The 16,993-nt window shown below is 32.8% G+C and overlaps 1 protein-coding gene and 1 long non-coding RNA gene across 11 annotated transcripts in view; one reads left to right on the top strand and one right to left on the bottom strand.

Annotated features, from left to right (window-relative positions):
• The window catches only part of LOC140666043 (uncharacterized), a 182,303-nt gene that overhangs the window by 100,179 nt on the left and 65,131 nt on the right, over positions 1 to 16,993 (bottom strand). The window lies entirely within an intron of this gene.
• The window catches only part of LOC140666034 (dipeptidase 1), a 140,018-nt gene that overhangs the window by 90,079 nt on the left and 32,946 nt on the right, over positions 1 to 16,993 (top strand). For all 8 annotated transcript variants that reach the window (XM_072892750.1, XM_072892751.1, XM_072892747.1 and 5 more), the window contains 2 exons: positions 4,539 to 4,819; positions 5,455 to 5,611. In XM_072892750.1, coding sequence (XP_072748851.1) covers positions 4,539 to 4,819; positions 5,455 to 5,611 — 438 coding nt within the window. The remainder of the gene's footprint in view (positions 1 to 4,538; positions 4,820 to 5,454; positions 5,612 to 16,993) is intronic.

Below are 16,993 nucleotides of genomic sequence, written 5' to 3'. Positions count from 1 at the left end.
ACTTCGACCGCGACTATGAATTATGTTCGTTTTATTGGAGTCTTCTCTCCATTCCCAGTTTGATCCTCAACGCCGTAATGGCGGGCTATTAACGATAGGTAAACTCCGTGAGGACTTTACAGCTTAAAACTTATCATTCTCGTAGCCGCGTCCTACTTGTCCGATTTCCGAAATTATGAACAACGAGATAAGCGTCTCTGCCCAAACTCCCGCTTTTATCTCCCGTCGTCATTATAGCGAGACGTAAAATTTGGCGCGGTTCAAGGAAACTAGAAGGAAGACCTTGTTAGAGGAGTTTGGCGAGAAGCCTCGTTACAGGACTCATTTAACGAGAATACATCCCGTAGAAAGGACTTTAAGTCTCTTGTCACTCGGACAGAACAAGTTCTTGATTCATCTTTCGTAAATGTTTTTATTTTTTTGTTGAGAAAATGGAAAAGAATGTTCATCTCCAAATTGCATTACACAATAGTTTTTTCCATGAAATTTTTGTCTCTTATATATATTATATTATAATTTATTATATTACATATTATATTTATTATATTATTAGTTTATATTATAAAAAGAATTATTTACAGTTGTATATGATCTTTCTTCTTTGAAAATGAAAAAATTGAATTATAATAAAGGAAAATATGCGCTTCTCGAAATTTTACATGATTCTTCTGTTATTGATTCGTAAGAAACTTTTTATCAATTTAGATAGAAGGAGAGAGAAAACCGTTTCTAATACGTATATATTAAAACAAAAAATAATACATAAACATATATATGCGTGATACATGGAAAATGTGTACGTGTGTATGCGAATAATACTTTTATAATAATTTTATATAAAAAAGCAGTTTTTCAAGTGCGAGTTATCCGTGTTCGTCGATCGCATTACTTCATAGACTAGAGACAAAGGCAACCGCCCGTCACAGACGGATCAAAGCCAATGTCCTTTACAGCAGTTAATACGTTTACGAGCTTCTTAGTTCCATTAACCAGACAGAATCAGCGACGGTGTTCACTCCAAGGTTTCCTGGCGCGTACCTAAAGAGCCAACTACGATTCTCGTAATTCGCGTCTCCTCGAGAAGTCGGGTTGAGACTTAATCGCGTAAGAACACGTTAGATGTGGAAGAACTTCTATTATAGTTTTCGAGCGGTACAAGCTATACACATAGAGTAAAATAATGTAATCGCGACAAATGCATACCACTTGTTTTTTTAATTGCAAAGTAAAAAAATATATAACTAAACATTATTCGGTTCAAAAATATGGAGATCAAATCTTTTATTCATATTATTTATCACTTTTACTACTTTATAAATAACTTTTTGTAAATAAAAATGCAGTTATATTGCAAAAATATTAAAATTCTGAAATTAAAAATATGAAACAAATTTGTTTTAGGCGAAGCAAGTAATGTTTTCTCGAGTTCTCTAAGGGAAATAATAAACATATATGTATAATATAAACTCATTTTTTCTTTCTTATCAGTGAAGAACTTTTATGGCATTAATATATTAAATAATATTTTCTTTTTTCCAAAAAATAAGTTATGATATCTTTAAGGATTTAAGAATAATATACCGAAGATATTTTCAGAAATGCCTTATTTATTGTATTAATAAAAGAATTTTTATTCTAAGATAATGCGTATTTCACGTAACATTTTACGCATCGTTTCATTTTTAAACGCGTTTAATTAACGCGCTTAATTAATACGTTTATGTTCGCGGTAAAAACTTTTAGCGCGGTTATAAAAGTACGTCGAATTCGCTTTTTCGTTAAATTCCAGAGGAGCAGTGCTAAAAGGCAGTCCCCCATTATTACTATCACGAACGACAATAATTATCTTAACGCCAGAGCGTGGCAAAGTACGAATTAATTTGTCGGCAATTGCTTGCGCGAGAAAAATCAAGAATCCGAAATGACTCTCTTTATATTGTATAACTTATTAAACAAATTTTAAAAAATAAGTTGTCTTTTTACGTCATTAATATTACAAATTAAGTTTAATTTTATATTCTTTATATTTTATATTCAATGAACGAAATGAAAGTCATTCAAGAATACAAACTGCATTGAAAGAAAAATAAGATATAAAAAAAGCGACATAATCACCATTGTATTATATAATCACCAATCTTGATTTTAAACAATGAATTATGAATATTGTCGCGAGAACTCCTCTCTTTGTCAGTTATATGCGCGAAAACGAGGCGAGCTCATGGCTTTCAGTTTCATTACCTCCAGACAGCTATTAATTATCCGCAGTATCGACAATCGATTCTCACCGAGCGGAGTCGTGAACAAGAAAACGGAGAAACGGCTAGAAATGGGAATCGCGTTTCGCGCTTCGACGATAACGCATACCGCCGTTTCTTTCGCGAATCGTCAGTAATGCCGACGATAACTTTCGCGGTTTTAGCTCATTGCTCACCGTAGAATTCCCCTCATCCCAGCTTCATCCGGCTCTCGTCGTTCTCGTTCGAGTTTCTTCTCCTACATACGAGCATGTCGCAAAACTTTGTATCCTTCGCATATCCGCATTATTGTGCGCCATAAATATGCGAAATTTTCAACACCATCGTATGCAGGAAAAACGATATATATCAGAACAATGGAAGTTTCGCAGGAGTATCGCGAAGCGATATATGCGACACGTGCTTTTCAAAGTTTTTCTGCAACTACCAGCTGCTGCAGTTATATTTTTTAATTGCGTTCCTAGTTATATTGTAATCTATGATAACAAAACATTAATTTTCTGCTTTTGATTACTATTTGCTTTAATTTCTTATCATACGTCAAGTGTCTCAAATTTCACAATTATGTCAAGAATTTCTTTAAATGATTAAAATAGTAATAAATAAATCATCTGAAATTAAATAATTATATATGAGAAAAATAACATTTTTTTGTTATTATTTCTCTTGAACAGTATCATGTAACATCGATCATATTGAAGAATCGTGATTTTGATTTTGATTTACAGTATCGTAAAACCGCACGAAATCTGATGAGTATCACGAAGAGATACACATGAGGGTTGTGACTTGGTGAGTTGTTTATGACAACTGTATAAACTAAAGAAAATCCCCAAAGGTTCGCCAAGTATCCCTACGTCTTTCAGTAACAACTACTCTACTATATACACGCGGAAAATCTTACGTACCCGGGCGTTAACGTGTTTTATGGTGGTCGAAAGGAGGGCAAACAAAAGTTTGCCGAGTTGCTTGCAGAGCGTCGCAGTGTCGTCGCGAAGGAGCTCTCGTTCCTTCCAACCCTCCTCGAGAAATTGCACTTCCATCCGCGTGGGTTGTAATTTTCCGCGGACAGGTTGCAGCCACCGTACCGTTCGTTTCCGCTACATGCACTACTAGCGTAATGCACTTTCTGAGAGACGCTTAAATAGTCGTTAACACACGCGATTGTCTAACATCACCCGGATGTGTTCACCCGCATCAAAAGTCTTACACGTATGTAAAACGAGATTTACTCTCTGTTAATTGCAAAGATTATATTAGCAACGGTTGAAATGTAGGCTAAAACAATATCAACGCAAAAAGACGTAAGCGAGTAACTGCAAAAAAATTTAAAAGAAATAAATAAAAATATAATCGAGATATATATGTTATGTATATAAAATTTCGATCAAATATATTTTTAAATATATCTTTAAAAATATAGATAAATATTTAAATGCAAAATATTAATTAACTGTATTTAGATGTATAATTAATCAATTTTTTTTATAATACTCGATTGCTTTTTTCATTTTATTAATTCTAATAGTTTGTGCTCAATTTTAATTACCCAAGAAAAAAATTATTTTCTATTCGTTATAATGCACGAAATTACGGGTCAAGTCATTATTTATTTCCATAAGCGTACGCGACCATTGAACAGCAACGTGTAATTTCTCCGGCAGCTATTAATTAGATTGATTAATTCACCAAGCAAATATCTCGAACATATATGCGACATACTAAATTAATTCGAAAAGTTCTCTTTGCTCCATGAATCGAAATCTGTTTTATGCAAACTTGATCCCTGCATATTATCCGCGTCTAAATTCACAAGAACAGAAATAAAAATCAAATTATAAACTTAAAGCTAAAAGAAAATTGAAAATTGAAAGGTTCATGTACATATGTATATAAAGAAGCTTGAAAATGACTATTCGATTAAATTAGAGCAATAAAACAGAAAATTTTAGAATCAAATGCTGACAATTAAATTGCTAAAAAGAAGACGATAAAAAAGGTTAAACGTATATATAAATAATTTTAAGAATTTTTAAAACAATATTGTTATCACAAACTAAAACGAATTTGTCGTAACATATTTATTATGCTGTTAAAATATTCTACTTTTATTTATATTTAATATTTATATTATTATATAATATTATTTATATTTATTATTATTTAATTATATTCTACTTTTCGACTATTCAATTATAACTGAGATTAATAATCTATCGAGATCGATAGAAGTAAAGAACAAATAGAACATTACACTTATGATGTGGGTCTTTTTTTCAGACCACGTGCCTAACAGAACTGCCAGATGTAGCGCCGTGTAACGGCACCGTACGGCTACCGCCGCCGTGCGAGGATTCGCCCAGCAGCGGCAGCAGCAAGGATCGCAGAGATGAGAGTCCTCGCAGGAGATGTCGGCTGTTGGCGCCTGTCCTGTTCTTAGTGGCCGTCCTGCTCCTTGGAGGCCTCTGTCTGCCGTTTCTACTTCAATCCGCGCCTGCCACGCACCAGCAGAGGCTGGACGTGATCAGGAGGATCCTCACTGAAGTGCCTCTGATCGACGGGTAAGCGTTTGTTACTCGACATATGATTAACGATGGAAATTTGCATATCCATTAAGAGTAAAAATAAATAGATTTAGATTTATATAAAGATGTTAAAAAAATATGAATTTTAAATTTTCTAACTACAGTTTTGTGTAATTTTCAAAAAAAAAAAAAAAAAAAAAAAAAAAAAAAAACACATGTATCATCTCATTAATTGATCCAAAATCTCGTATATATTACATTGCGTAATGATATGGATGTTTCTTTTTTTTCTTTCTTTCGATATAAGATGCATCTGTTTCGATTTAATATTTGTTCTTAGTTATAATTTGCAGATTAATATATTCATACACACGCACACGACATGCACACACGTGCACATATATATATATGTATATATATATATATATGTATATATATATATATATGTATATATACAAAATACATTTCACAAAATATTCAAGTATATAATAATATTAGAGTGCATAATATTTTATAATCAATATAATTTAATTTTTATAATCAATATTAAATAAAAAATATCATTGCCTGAAGTATATATTATAAATTCAAAAGTTAAAATAAAAAATCTAGCATTCTACTCCTAAGATATTGAGAGATATTGCTTTATATAACACATCTCGATTTTGCAGGCACAACGATTTGCCCTGGAACGTCAGAAAGTTCGTACACAATCAACTTGGCGAGGTCAACCTGAGCAGCGACCTCGGCAGGGTCGACCCTTGGGCCAGATCAGACTGGAGTCACACGGACATCCCTAGATTACGCGCTGGCCTCGTTGGTGCACAGGTAAGCCCAACATGGCATTCATTTTCTACCTTTTCTCTTTATTGGTCGTTTACTTTTAGTATCTCGCTTTTGTATCGAAAATACATTATTACAAGTATTATACTTTTATATTAAAATATTTAGTTACACAATTTTTTTATTTTTAATTTATATTATCTTTATGAAATAAACGACGAAAAAAGCAATTTTGCAGAAGGACCATTTAAATTCTGATAAAACGAGCATCACTCAAATATTAGTTTATCACAGTGGCGGTGGAGCAAAAATAGAACTAAAATTATCTACTTTATTGTCATTAACAAATCAGAATGAGTTTTTTCATGAAATAGGTATTGGTAAAAAATTGTTTGATACTAAATAGGCTTTGATTTTGTGTATATGTATGTGCCATGGCCAATGTTAAGAAAATCAACAGCTCGTTTGATGTACGGAAGTTTCAGTAGAACCAAAACTATTTAGTGCAGTGAGTTGATGCTTGTGACTGCTCTGAAGGTGATCCAACTGCTGGCAATTAGATAGCGAGCGGAAAGCAATCCAACTTAGACAAAGACGCTCGCTACGGCATATGGCATCTCGTCTATAGCAAAGCAATCTTATCGATAACGAATATATCTATCATTAACGTAGAAACCTATTCCCCAATCGGACCAGCCAATTATTGAAACATATTATGTATACAAACAAAGTCATAGGGGCCGAGTATATTCGTGTTGTTGCTAAAACGGCTATGTAGTACGTAAACAATTTCAATTCATTATCAGTTTCATCTGTAGCTATCCATTGTAACGAATCGCCATTGATCGGCATAACCCGCGTCTGTAATTCTACTCGACTATGGGCGCGCCAATCCAATCAGATCGTGCCAAACGGTGTGTCGAAATGCCTTCCTAGGATGATTTGCATGCACACGATAAAACAGAAAATTTACTCCCTCGTAATGCCACTTGGAGTGGCTGATCAGAAACTAACTAATGGCTTTACGCAGATCGCCGTCGAAAACCGCCAAACAGTAGATACTAGACTCTCTCGATTTGTCGTGATAATTGTGGACGAATCAGGTATCATTAACAGTCAATTGACCGCGTATCCTCAATTTACTATCGATGATTGTCGATGAAACACGAGAACGTTCAATCGAGTATGAATTTTTAACGAATTGAGGGCCGTCAAGTCGATCAGCTGATTCTTCTGAAAATCGTGAGACCACATCAACATCGCACGATCGATCGCGCACGTCGCTGTAAAAAGCAACCACGCGTGAGTGACGTTTTATATATATATATGTATATATATATATATATATATATATATATATATATATATTAAGACTTCTCGCTAAATCCGAAACTCTCGGCATCTGGCCTCACGTCGTTGCTCTCAATCGCCGGTCTTGTATCTCGGTAAGTTACGATCATTGAAACGGGTCAACAAGTGAGCACTAACTCTTATCGGGACCAAGAATCCCGCCCGTTCGATCCCGTCTCTTGCCGTCTTACCGAGATATTGGCAATCGACAAAGACAGACGTAAGAAAGATCATCTATCTACCTCGAGTTTTCATCACCGCATCTACGAGATATTTTGAAAAAAATATTTACCGATCTCGATAAATTTTAGAAAAGTTTCGCGCCTAAAATTCATATATCTACTTCGCGTGCAAGATTAATTTCTATGATCTTTTTTAATTGTTAAAAATTTAATTTTAAATTTAATTCTACCAAAACATAATTAAATTTAAAAAATAAGGACTTTATCTTTTTAATTATTAGAAAAATCGATTGACGATTCATCGAGTGATATAGGTATTTAAAAAAAAAAGAAAAATCTCTAATTGTATATATACACATATATGTATGTATCTAGAGCAATTATGTACGTCAATCACATTGCTGATTAGTGTTAATTTCACGTTCAACTCACAATATCATTGTATCAACTTCATAATTCCGTTGCGATATTTTTACTCGAGCGACAGAAAATAGATTTCTTTGATCTTCGGAAACTATTCATTGTTAGTTTTTAATCCAATTCAGCGGATTGGACAACTATCTTTGAAATCTGCAATTAGCCGATAAAACCGATATAACTTGGGAAGTGAGAAAGGAACTAACTGTCAAAAGCAATATCATCTTTACTTTCTGTGTAATTCTTCGCGTAGGAGACACGTCATCTTCCACGTAATTTTGTTACGGTTGCGCGCTTAAATGCTATATCAAATTCCGCTTTCAATTTAATCGATATTAAAAAACCTAGTAGTTAAAATAAAGTAGGTCAGACTAAGCAACGTGTTTTATGTTTTATTATTATTATATGTTAGCAATTCTTTTTAGCGTCTTGCAATTCACATTTGTAAACATGAAATTTATATATAAATATATATAATAATACATAAACCATAAATGTATATATATAATGAATTTATAGTTACATAATTTTATTATATATAAATGCAAATTTCCAAGTTTTTAACCAATTATTGAATTGTATAAATTGCATTAAAAAGTGATATGAAGTTAATTAGAACCCATTATTATACGCACATTCTGGTTTAATGTCAGCATAATTAGTTTTCGTGGTATAAAAAGTAAACATTTGTATATTATTATTAATAGCAAATAATCTGATTCGCTTGGAATAATTAGTATCTATAAAATTTTCTACCTTGAATTATGCAAAATAATCAGATTTTTCTCTTTCTATTGGCCAAAGATAAAGTTAAAGTTTATTTGTCCTGCAAATAAGTTTATTCATCAGACTGAAAAGAGTAATAAGCGATGTAAAAGTTTGCAATAAATACACCTAAATGATCTAAATTAATCCATTGCTATTATTGGCATATTTCCGATGCTATATAATTTATCTATATCGGAAAATTTTATGGAAAAATAAAACGGCATTTGTATCCAATTCAATATTTATAATCTGTTACTTGCTTCGCGTGACACGCTGTAATTGGTTCATAAATTTTATACTTTGATGTAATTTTATTACTTACGCGCTATCAAATACGGAGCATCTTTATCTTTTATAGGTTGTTTTAATCTTCGTTAATCGACGACAGACAGATTATAAGTGAAAGAAAATGTGAACGAACACGTTCGAGACGATTGGGAGTGAGCGAGAATTATGCTTCAGTTTCATCGATTTATGTCGAATCCAATCTCCGGGAGTACTACGTTTGTTATTGATTGTGAGCTCTTTTTAATTCTGACAATTTATTAAACGTGCTGATAGGTAGACAAATAGCGGACCGACATTCTCCTAATCATGGATTTATATAAATCGAAAGGTTCCTTTTATCATTAGTCGACTACTTAATACCGAAGAATCGATTACTGTCAGAAGTTCGATCTCTTATAAATAATTTTCATTTGGCAGTCCCTATAATGAGATGAATCAGAAATGGCCTATTTTCTCCGTGATTGAAATAGAATTACTACGATATTGATTAAAATTTTAACACGTGCGGAGAGTTTATTTTATATAATTATATAGTTCATTAGAAGCAACACATTTTCTTTACTATTAATGAAGCATTCCTGTTTTTCTATGTCTTAAGAAAAATTATTCAAATATTATGCGATGTATATTTTAAAATACTATACAGAGAATATTTTTATAATTTAAAAAAATTAAAAAAAAATATATTTTCCATTTGTCTTCTCGATAAAATATTATTCTCACTTAAACATTCCTCTGTTAAAAAATGTTATTTTTCTAGAGATATTTATTTTGCAGTTTAAATGCACAATTATACGATTAAAAAAAATCTCGGCAGACAAGAGAAACAATTGGATGCTGATTATTTAACTGATCGACGAGCTGATATAGCCCGAAAGCGATGAGAGCCAGAGGCTTCGCACCTCGATCCACAGCTATATTTGCTATTAACTAGCCCCTTCCCATCGATAGCGTCGCGCCCGTTCGCTCTTGGCCCGCGGAGGATATTAATGGCTCTCTGGGTGCGTTCCATGACAGAGACAAGCCAATTTCGATCTGGATCAATGGCGACACCATAATCAGCAAAGGCCCCTCGGCCGAGCCATTCACTTAGGCTGAGGTTGCTGGCGGCAATCGTGGCGCTATAATACGTCGCTATAGAACCGCTGATATCTAAACTTGCCCCGTCTCTCTCCGTTCTCTCTATCATCCTCTCGCATACTGATTGCGCGTATGACCGTTCGCGTTCGCATCGTTCCCCATCAGTGGACCGCACCCGCCTTCGAGATTAAGCCAGAAATTAGATCGCACGCCGTCGCACCTGAGTGAGTGGCCACTTGACGATCGCGTGACGGGAAATTATCTAGGAATCTTCGATCTCGTGCGAGAGGCGTTTCACGGTGAGCGACGTCAAGTAGTAAAGTAAGAGCTTGATCCGACTGTACTTGGAATAAATATTTGGGTCGGAACGGTTGTAGGATATATCTTATAAGTATTGTCGAGATATCATACTGATAATAAAAAAATATAAAGATAAAAAATATATTTAAATGTTAATTATTTTGAAAGGTGAACTAAAACGCATTTTAAATAAACAATAAACATTTATAAAAGAACTTTCTTTTACTGAATTATTAAGTTTAACATAAAATAATTTATTTGCACGGGAATTAAACTTCTATTTGAAATATTTAATTAATTTTATGAACCAGAAACAAATGTTTTTATTAAAGACTTAGAGTAATCAATTAAAATGAAATTATTTCTGCGACTGTTTTCCGCACGTTATTTTCAACTTGCAATTAAAATTCATTTATTAATAATTTTATCGTTAATTTATTTTCTATATATTATACAGTTTTGTAATTAGTTAAGATAATTTCTTATTAAGGAGTAACTTATTTTAGCCCTGAATAAATATTGTATTCACATTTGTCTGGATGTAAATCCACGCTAACGATTGCAACTGAGATTCTTACACGTACAAATTTCATTCACCAGACGAGTATCTAGCCGAAACTCGATAGCAAGGCATACCAAACGATTAGTCATAATGGGCCGGCTCGTATAATAGCCCGAAGTTAAGAACCCACGTACTCATTACGTATTCTGCCTAGCTCGAGCTGCAGTCGGAACTCGGACAAGTTTGCACCGACACTATTTGGGCGTCGAGAAAAGGGTAGAAGGGGGATAGGGGGGAGGGTTCGTTGGCAAACTTGGTAACGGTGTTGCCAGTGTCAATGGGCCGGTAAGGTCGTAGGGAAACTTTAGGCTTCGATTATCGAGACGCTAATTACGCCGACTCGTGCTTCACGTCGAAAACTCAAATTATTAAAATTTCGTATTAATCCAAAGAAAGAGAGAGAATGCGTCTGAATTTCAACGACAAATGTAGATTTCGGAAAACATTAAAATCCATAAGAATGATATTACAAAAATAAAATTTCTATAAAAATTCTTATTTCCTTTTGTTTTATGTTATTAAAAATATTAAATGGAAGAAAAATATTACATGGAACTGTGTGTACACATTTATTAAATTTTCTCTTTCTTCATTTGAAGTTGAATGCAGAAAACGTAACTTCTTTTATTTTTAAGTACTTTTATAACATAGTGCTAAATTACACAGGCACAAAGTTTTGCTATAAGTTGAAAAGTTTTAATGATACAAACATTTCTTTTTAGAATATATTACAATCACTAAAGAGAGTCACTTAGTCAGATTCCATTTGCCGGCTTTTGTCTTAATTTTATTTCATCTTTTCTTCGTATAAAATGTTTAAAAAATGCAACGCAAGCTTTTCTTTGTAGCAATTGACTGTTACAGCGCCATTGATTATTGCTCTAATATCCTTTTTATCATCAACTTTCTCGATCACACAATTGTGGTGGATTAGTGACGAATTATTTGCGCTTCATTAACCAAATATTATTACTGATTTACGAAGAAGTAGTAATTAGTAATTAATAAGTGACTTTATTAAAAACTTTATAATTTGATTATTGATGATATCCTTCATAGTTTTTCTTGGATAAAATTTTAAACCAACGAAAGTTTAATACGCTTGTTCGAGAAAAAAAGAGATTGTTTTATAATTAACGGCTGTCAAATTGCAAAATAAAATTTCGGCTGTAAAGTCAGAGTTTATAATCTCATATAAAAATTGTTCATTTTTCTCGATTGTTTGAGACTTATTAATGTCCTCATAAGGAACATGTGACAAATCAGAAAAAGGCAATGAATTCTATACCATAACGCTATATTTCTTAGCATATTTAATTATTTAAAAATAATTGTAACAACAATAATTACAAAGAAATTAAATTAAAGCTCAAGATTGTCGCTCTTAAAATCTTAATGATGAGAGGCTAAGCAAATCAATATAAACAAAAATAGTTCAGTTCTGTCAAAGATGTCGATACATCAATCTTTCTCTCTCAAATATCGAATTACAGAGACAAAAATGACAACCGACCTGTCGGTTGTCTCTCTTGTCATCTGTCTCTCATCTGACTTTGTACATTTACCTTGCGGCCACATCACAATCATTATTACCCAAGTCATGTGATGTTACACTATTCTATTCGGGATTTTAAACGTGTTAAATAAATGAATTCTATTATATTTTACAAATGCAGTTAAATTAAATCTTTGTAGCCATTACCGTGAGTGATCCGTCCTTTGCAATTACAACGCAATCTGCTAAATATAGTGACGCGTTATTAAATTTTAATTGCTTCCGCTAATTCGATTACAATAATAATAAAACGAAAAATTATTTGGTATACCGACTTTTTGTAGCGAACCAAATCAAGCAAAGTACAAAAATCGATGAAACATCGAAATTGCACGATACAATGACGATATCAACCGGATGGCAGATGTCGATACGTCAATCACTTTTGAAAATCATCAGAATTTAGCTCACGTCCTTGTTCACCTTTGGTTTCTACGGAAGAGAGAGACTTTAGCATTATGAAGATCGACTATCTATGACAAACAATAGTCTTGGAACAATACACACAATATATTTCGTTCTTATTGTTAAATTATACCAAAGTTAAATGATACATTATAATTATTGGCAAATAAGTATGCAGAATTATTATTAGTGATATTATTTTATTATCATTTAACGAATTTTTAATTTTTACGTAAGCATAAATTTTCTTATCGCACTTGAACTATTTTTAATAAATTTGCTGTATCAAAAGTTTTTTAATCTCTCTTACTTTCTTTATTAATATATAAAAAATTATAAACATTTATATATCACAAGGAAGAAAGGATGAGGAGATATTCTTCCGTTAACTGGTCTGATCGATTGCGATCCGACGCGATCGCCAAGTTTTACGAAAATCGGTGGTAGTGGTGACAGATGTCGATATGTCAATCAGTTCGATAGATCGATAGGATTCGGCATACGCGTCCTCAGCCTGTGAGGAACGCCGCGTGCGGTATAGGAGAGGAGAATGGGAGGAGGAGAACGCGAATTGGCCGTTATTACGAGACGGGTATTATAGTCGGTGTGCTGGTACACGCAGGACTGGTTTACGCGGCTCCATTTATAGCGGACGCATCGTCGGTATACCACTATCATAATTAGGTCATATTGGATAATAACGCCGCACCTGGTCATTCCAAGGGAGAAGACCTATGTATATAGACCTCTCAGAGGTATTCCCGAAAAGATGCATATCAAGATCAACGAGCCACTCGGCTGTGTCCCTCGCTTAATTTGCGATAACATAGGCGATTGATAATTAGATAATTAAATAGAGAGGATGAATGAAATTCTTTCGAAGAAAGGAAAAATCGATATTTAATTTTACGACAAATAAAATACTATTCTAATGGAATGTTTTATATTATAATTTATATACAAAAGAATGTGTCTTTATTATATTATAGATACATATAATATATTGACATTCTTATCATAACGGGAAAATATTTCATGCCATTTACTAAAATTTTCAGTTACATAATTGTCATTTAATTATAATTAAATTTGAGTAACATATTGTTACGTATTGCTAGTATCAATAAACAAATGACGTTATAATATTATTTGATCAAATTGTAAAGGCTAATCAAGTATCGAAGAAGAACACTATCTGTGAATGTGTCTATAAATGAGCGAAAAATGATGCTCGTGTAAAAAGCTGTTTCATTTGGCCTATCTCGAGATCGGATGTACTATTATCGGCGAATTAGCGAAGCGTATCGACTTCCTCCTTCCCCTCGTCTGCGAAACTGATCGAAGCTACCGGCTATTTTTCCGTTGTTTTTTCTATTTCCTGACCGTAAAACGCGCCGTGCTAATAACAAACCGTGTATTTTATCGCGCGCCATTCGTAAAGAGTATTGATTGTTCAGGCTTTCTGCCAAAAACTTCATTTCCGGTATCAAGCGAAAGATGACGACTTATGTCGATCGCTTTTTCAACTGACCGGGTACGTGACATCGAAAGGAATGCAAGACATTTGTTGAACACGAAATGGCTCGATTTCGTTGCATAAATTTTTGAATAACAGCAGTGAAAAGATTCTCTCGTTTTCGTCGCGTTAAAATGCAAGAGAGAGAAAAAGAGAGAGAGGGATCTTTTTATCGTTATTATTACTCTTGTCTATGTAAGAACAAGCCAAATCGTTGTTTACCTCGATTTGTAACTTGGCACTGAAGCCATCCGCTTTAAAGTCGCAAATAAAATTCCGCGTGCTGGTGAAATTCGATTTTTTGTGCTAGGATAACAAGGATCCAAACAGAATCTAAGAAATATGGAGACCAAAATTTCTAATTCTCTTTTTACTGATTTAAACGAATACTCGACCAAACCTTACGAGAGCCAGAAAAATATCATTTCCCCTCGATAATTATAAATATATCTAAATTTTTTTCTTCTTGTTTAATTAGAATATAACGTATAAACGCGCGTATCAATTTTATTTATTAATAATTTTTCTAACTCTTTCGTATAATTAAAATAGATTGCAGAAACGTATTTCAAAAATTTTTATCAAAAAAATCAATTTGTTTTGTATGCTTATTATAGACGATTATTATCGTATGAGTAGTCAGACAGTATATATACTATCGTTCAGGTAGTATATACACTCATGTAGAATTTTCAAGTATGCATGCAGAATACGACGGGTACTCATTTCAATGTTTGTATTCCGGGATAAGGAGCGAGGGAACATAGTCGGAAGGGTAAGGTAGCAAAAAGGGATAGTAGTCTTGAAATTTCCACCGAGGGTTACATGCCTTCTGCTTCTGATGGTACCTCTCTGAATTTATTTATGTAAAATCCACTGGCTTCTCACTCGTCAGTTGTAAGGACTGCTTCCTGATACTCCTCAGTTAGATATCGCCTATAATAAATAACTAAACTTATAGAAATATTTATACCACGTAATACACATCTGGAGCCTTATGTATAGAAATTTTTTTCTATAAATCATATTTTATGTCATATATGTATAAGTCATACATATATCATCATATACATAATATGTATAAGTAATATATATATATATATATATGGTAGTATATAAATAATAAATTTTTTAAGCAATTTGTGCAGTTTTTATGTAAAATTTAAAACATGAAAACTGAAATCGTTCTTCTATGGCATCAACATTTTATCAAAGTATCGCTTTGTAAAAATATAAAACTAATTACATTCATTCTCTATTATGTGAATTAATTTTTCATGTTAAATTTAAAACATGATAAATGTTTATAATTAATTATTTCTTAAATACTTTTATATCTATTATCTACATAACATTTTTTGCATCAATCAATCCGTCTCACACAGTTTCAAGTTACTACAATATAATTCAATATTATTATATTAACGATTCAATAATAATCATAACGTAAAGTAATTTGAATAAAGCTGGTCAAAAGAAATTGGTTTAAATTATTTCGTGTACAAAATATTTCAAATAAACGCGAGTTCGGTTTTAATTATACAACTTCTCTGAAATACAAGTAATTTACTTTGTTAAACAATAACAATTATACAATTCGGATTTCCTCTCGAATATCCAATTCATATAATCCACTTCTATCTCCGTGTAACGTAATTTATAATACAGTGTGCATACTATCATTTTACGCGAAACGAACTAAGCGAATCGGTATTTGCGTGATCTTGCGACGAGGAAATCCGAAATTGGGAGATTCGCCGTATATATGGAAACACGTGCACGTCATTGCTCATTCGCATCTGAATTGTCTATTGACCAAGTCAGAAACTAGAAATCGCTCTATTAAACGTCAATATATAATTTACACTTGAAATATCTCTACTATTATTTTGTACGTATAATATGAATAAATTAAAGCCAGTTCATTAAAGAGAATTCACCGAAATCGACATAATTTTAATCAATTCTGAATATATTCTACGCTATATACATATATGTACATGCAAAAATTATGTTATATAATACAAAAATTATTCAAATATGTATATCATGCATACTATATAACATTGCGTGTTTAATGTTAGAGGCAATGCATTCAAGGCATAGAATGAACTCTCTTTTCAATATCGAAAATTCAGCATCGGAAAATTGCGCTTTCTTCCTAGTATCGAAAAATTGCGCTTTCTTGCAGCTTCGGAATATGTACTACAATGTATGATCGCATGAATGCATCCAGACGCAATAGACTCGCTGGTGCATCAAACGCAGATGCATCTAGCGCACAGTGTATACGCGAAAATAAAGTTGCTACACAGATTATGAAAAAAATATAAGTAGCATAATTTTTCCAATATTAATATTTAAAATAATATCGAAAGAAAAATTGTTTTATTAATAATTTAAGTGTGATGCACTTACAATTTTCCACGAGATATCAATTTATGAAATTTCAATAATATCTTGAAACAGAAATGAAAATATTCTATTGTAACATCGTCAACGTCAGCTTAAGAGAAAGAGAAAAATTATGTGTACTCATTTATTTCCGAGATTTGAATCAAGTCGAAATATCGTGCAAAGACACGAGAAAAGAGCATGCACGACTTTATCTATTTTTATCTATTTTTGGAGATTTTTCTTCCGTCCTTGCAAGCTTTGTCTCTCCAGAAATCTAACAAAATTCACTCACTCGCAGTTTTTGATGTTTATCATATCTATTATAAAAAATACGTGTCGTATTATACCGACAATGATGGTCTTTCACCTATTGGTTTAATAATTCTACACCCGCTTTGTTAGCTAGCTAGACAAAGGTTTTTTTCTATAGTTTGATGCATAAAACCAGCCTGGCTATCAAGCGACACTGAAAACAAAAAGGAGCGTTTGATATACGATATGAATCATTCGCGTTCAATTATACGAGCAGAAGAAGACCGATAGATGAAGTCAAGGGCTTGCCGTAGTGATAATAATCGCTTGTTTGTTTCATAGCAGAGACGTCCTG

This window comes from Anoplolepis gracilipes, chromosome 5 (assembly GCF_047496725.1).
Source record: "Anoplolepis gracilipes chromosome 5, ASM4749672v1, whole genome shotgun sequence".
Classification (NCBI taxonomy): Eukaryota; Metazoa; Arthropoda; class Insecta; order Hymenoptera; family Formicidae; genus Anoplolepis; species Anoplolepis gracilipes.
Note: the sequence above shows the minus strand (reverse complement) of the source record. Positions and strands in the feature narration are given on the sequence as shown.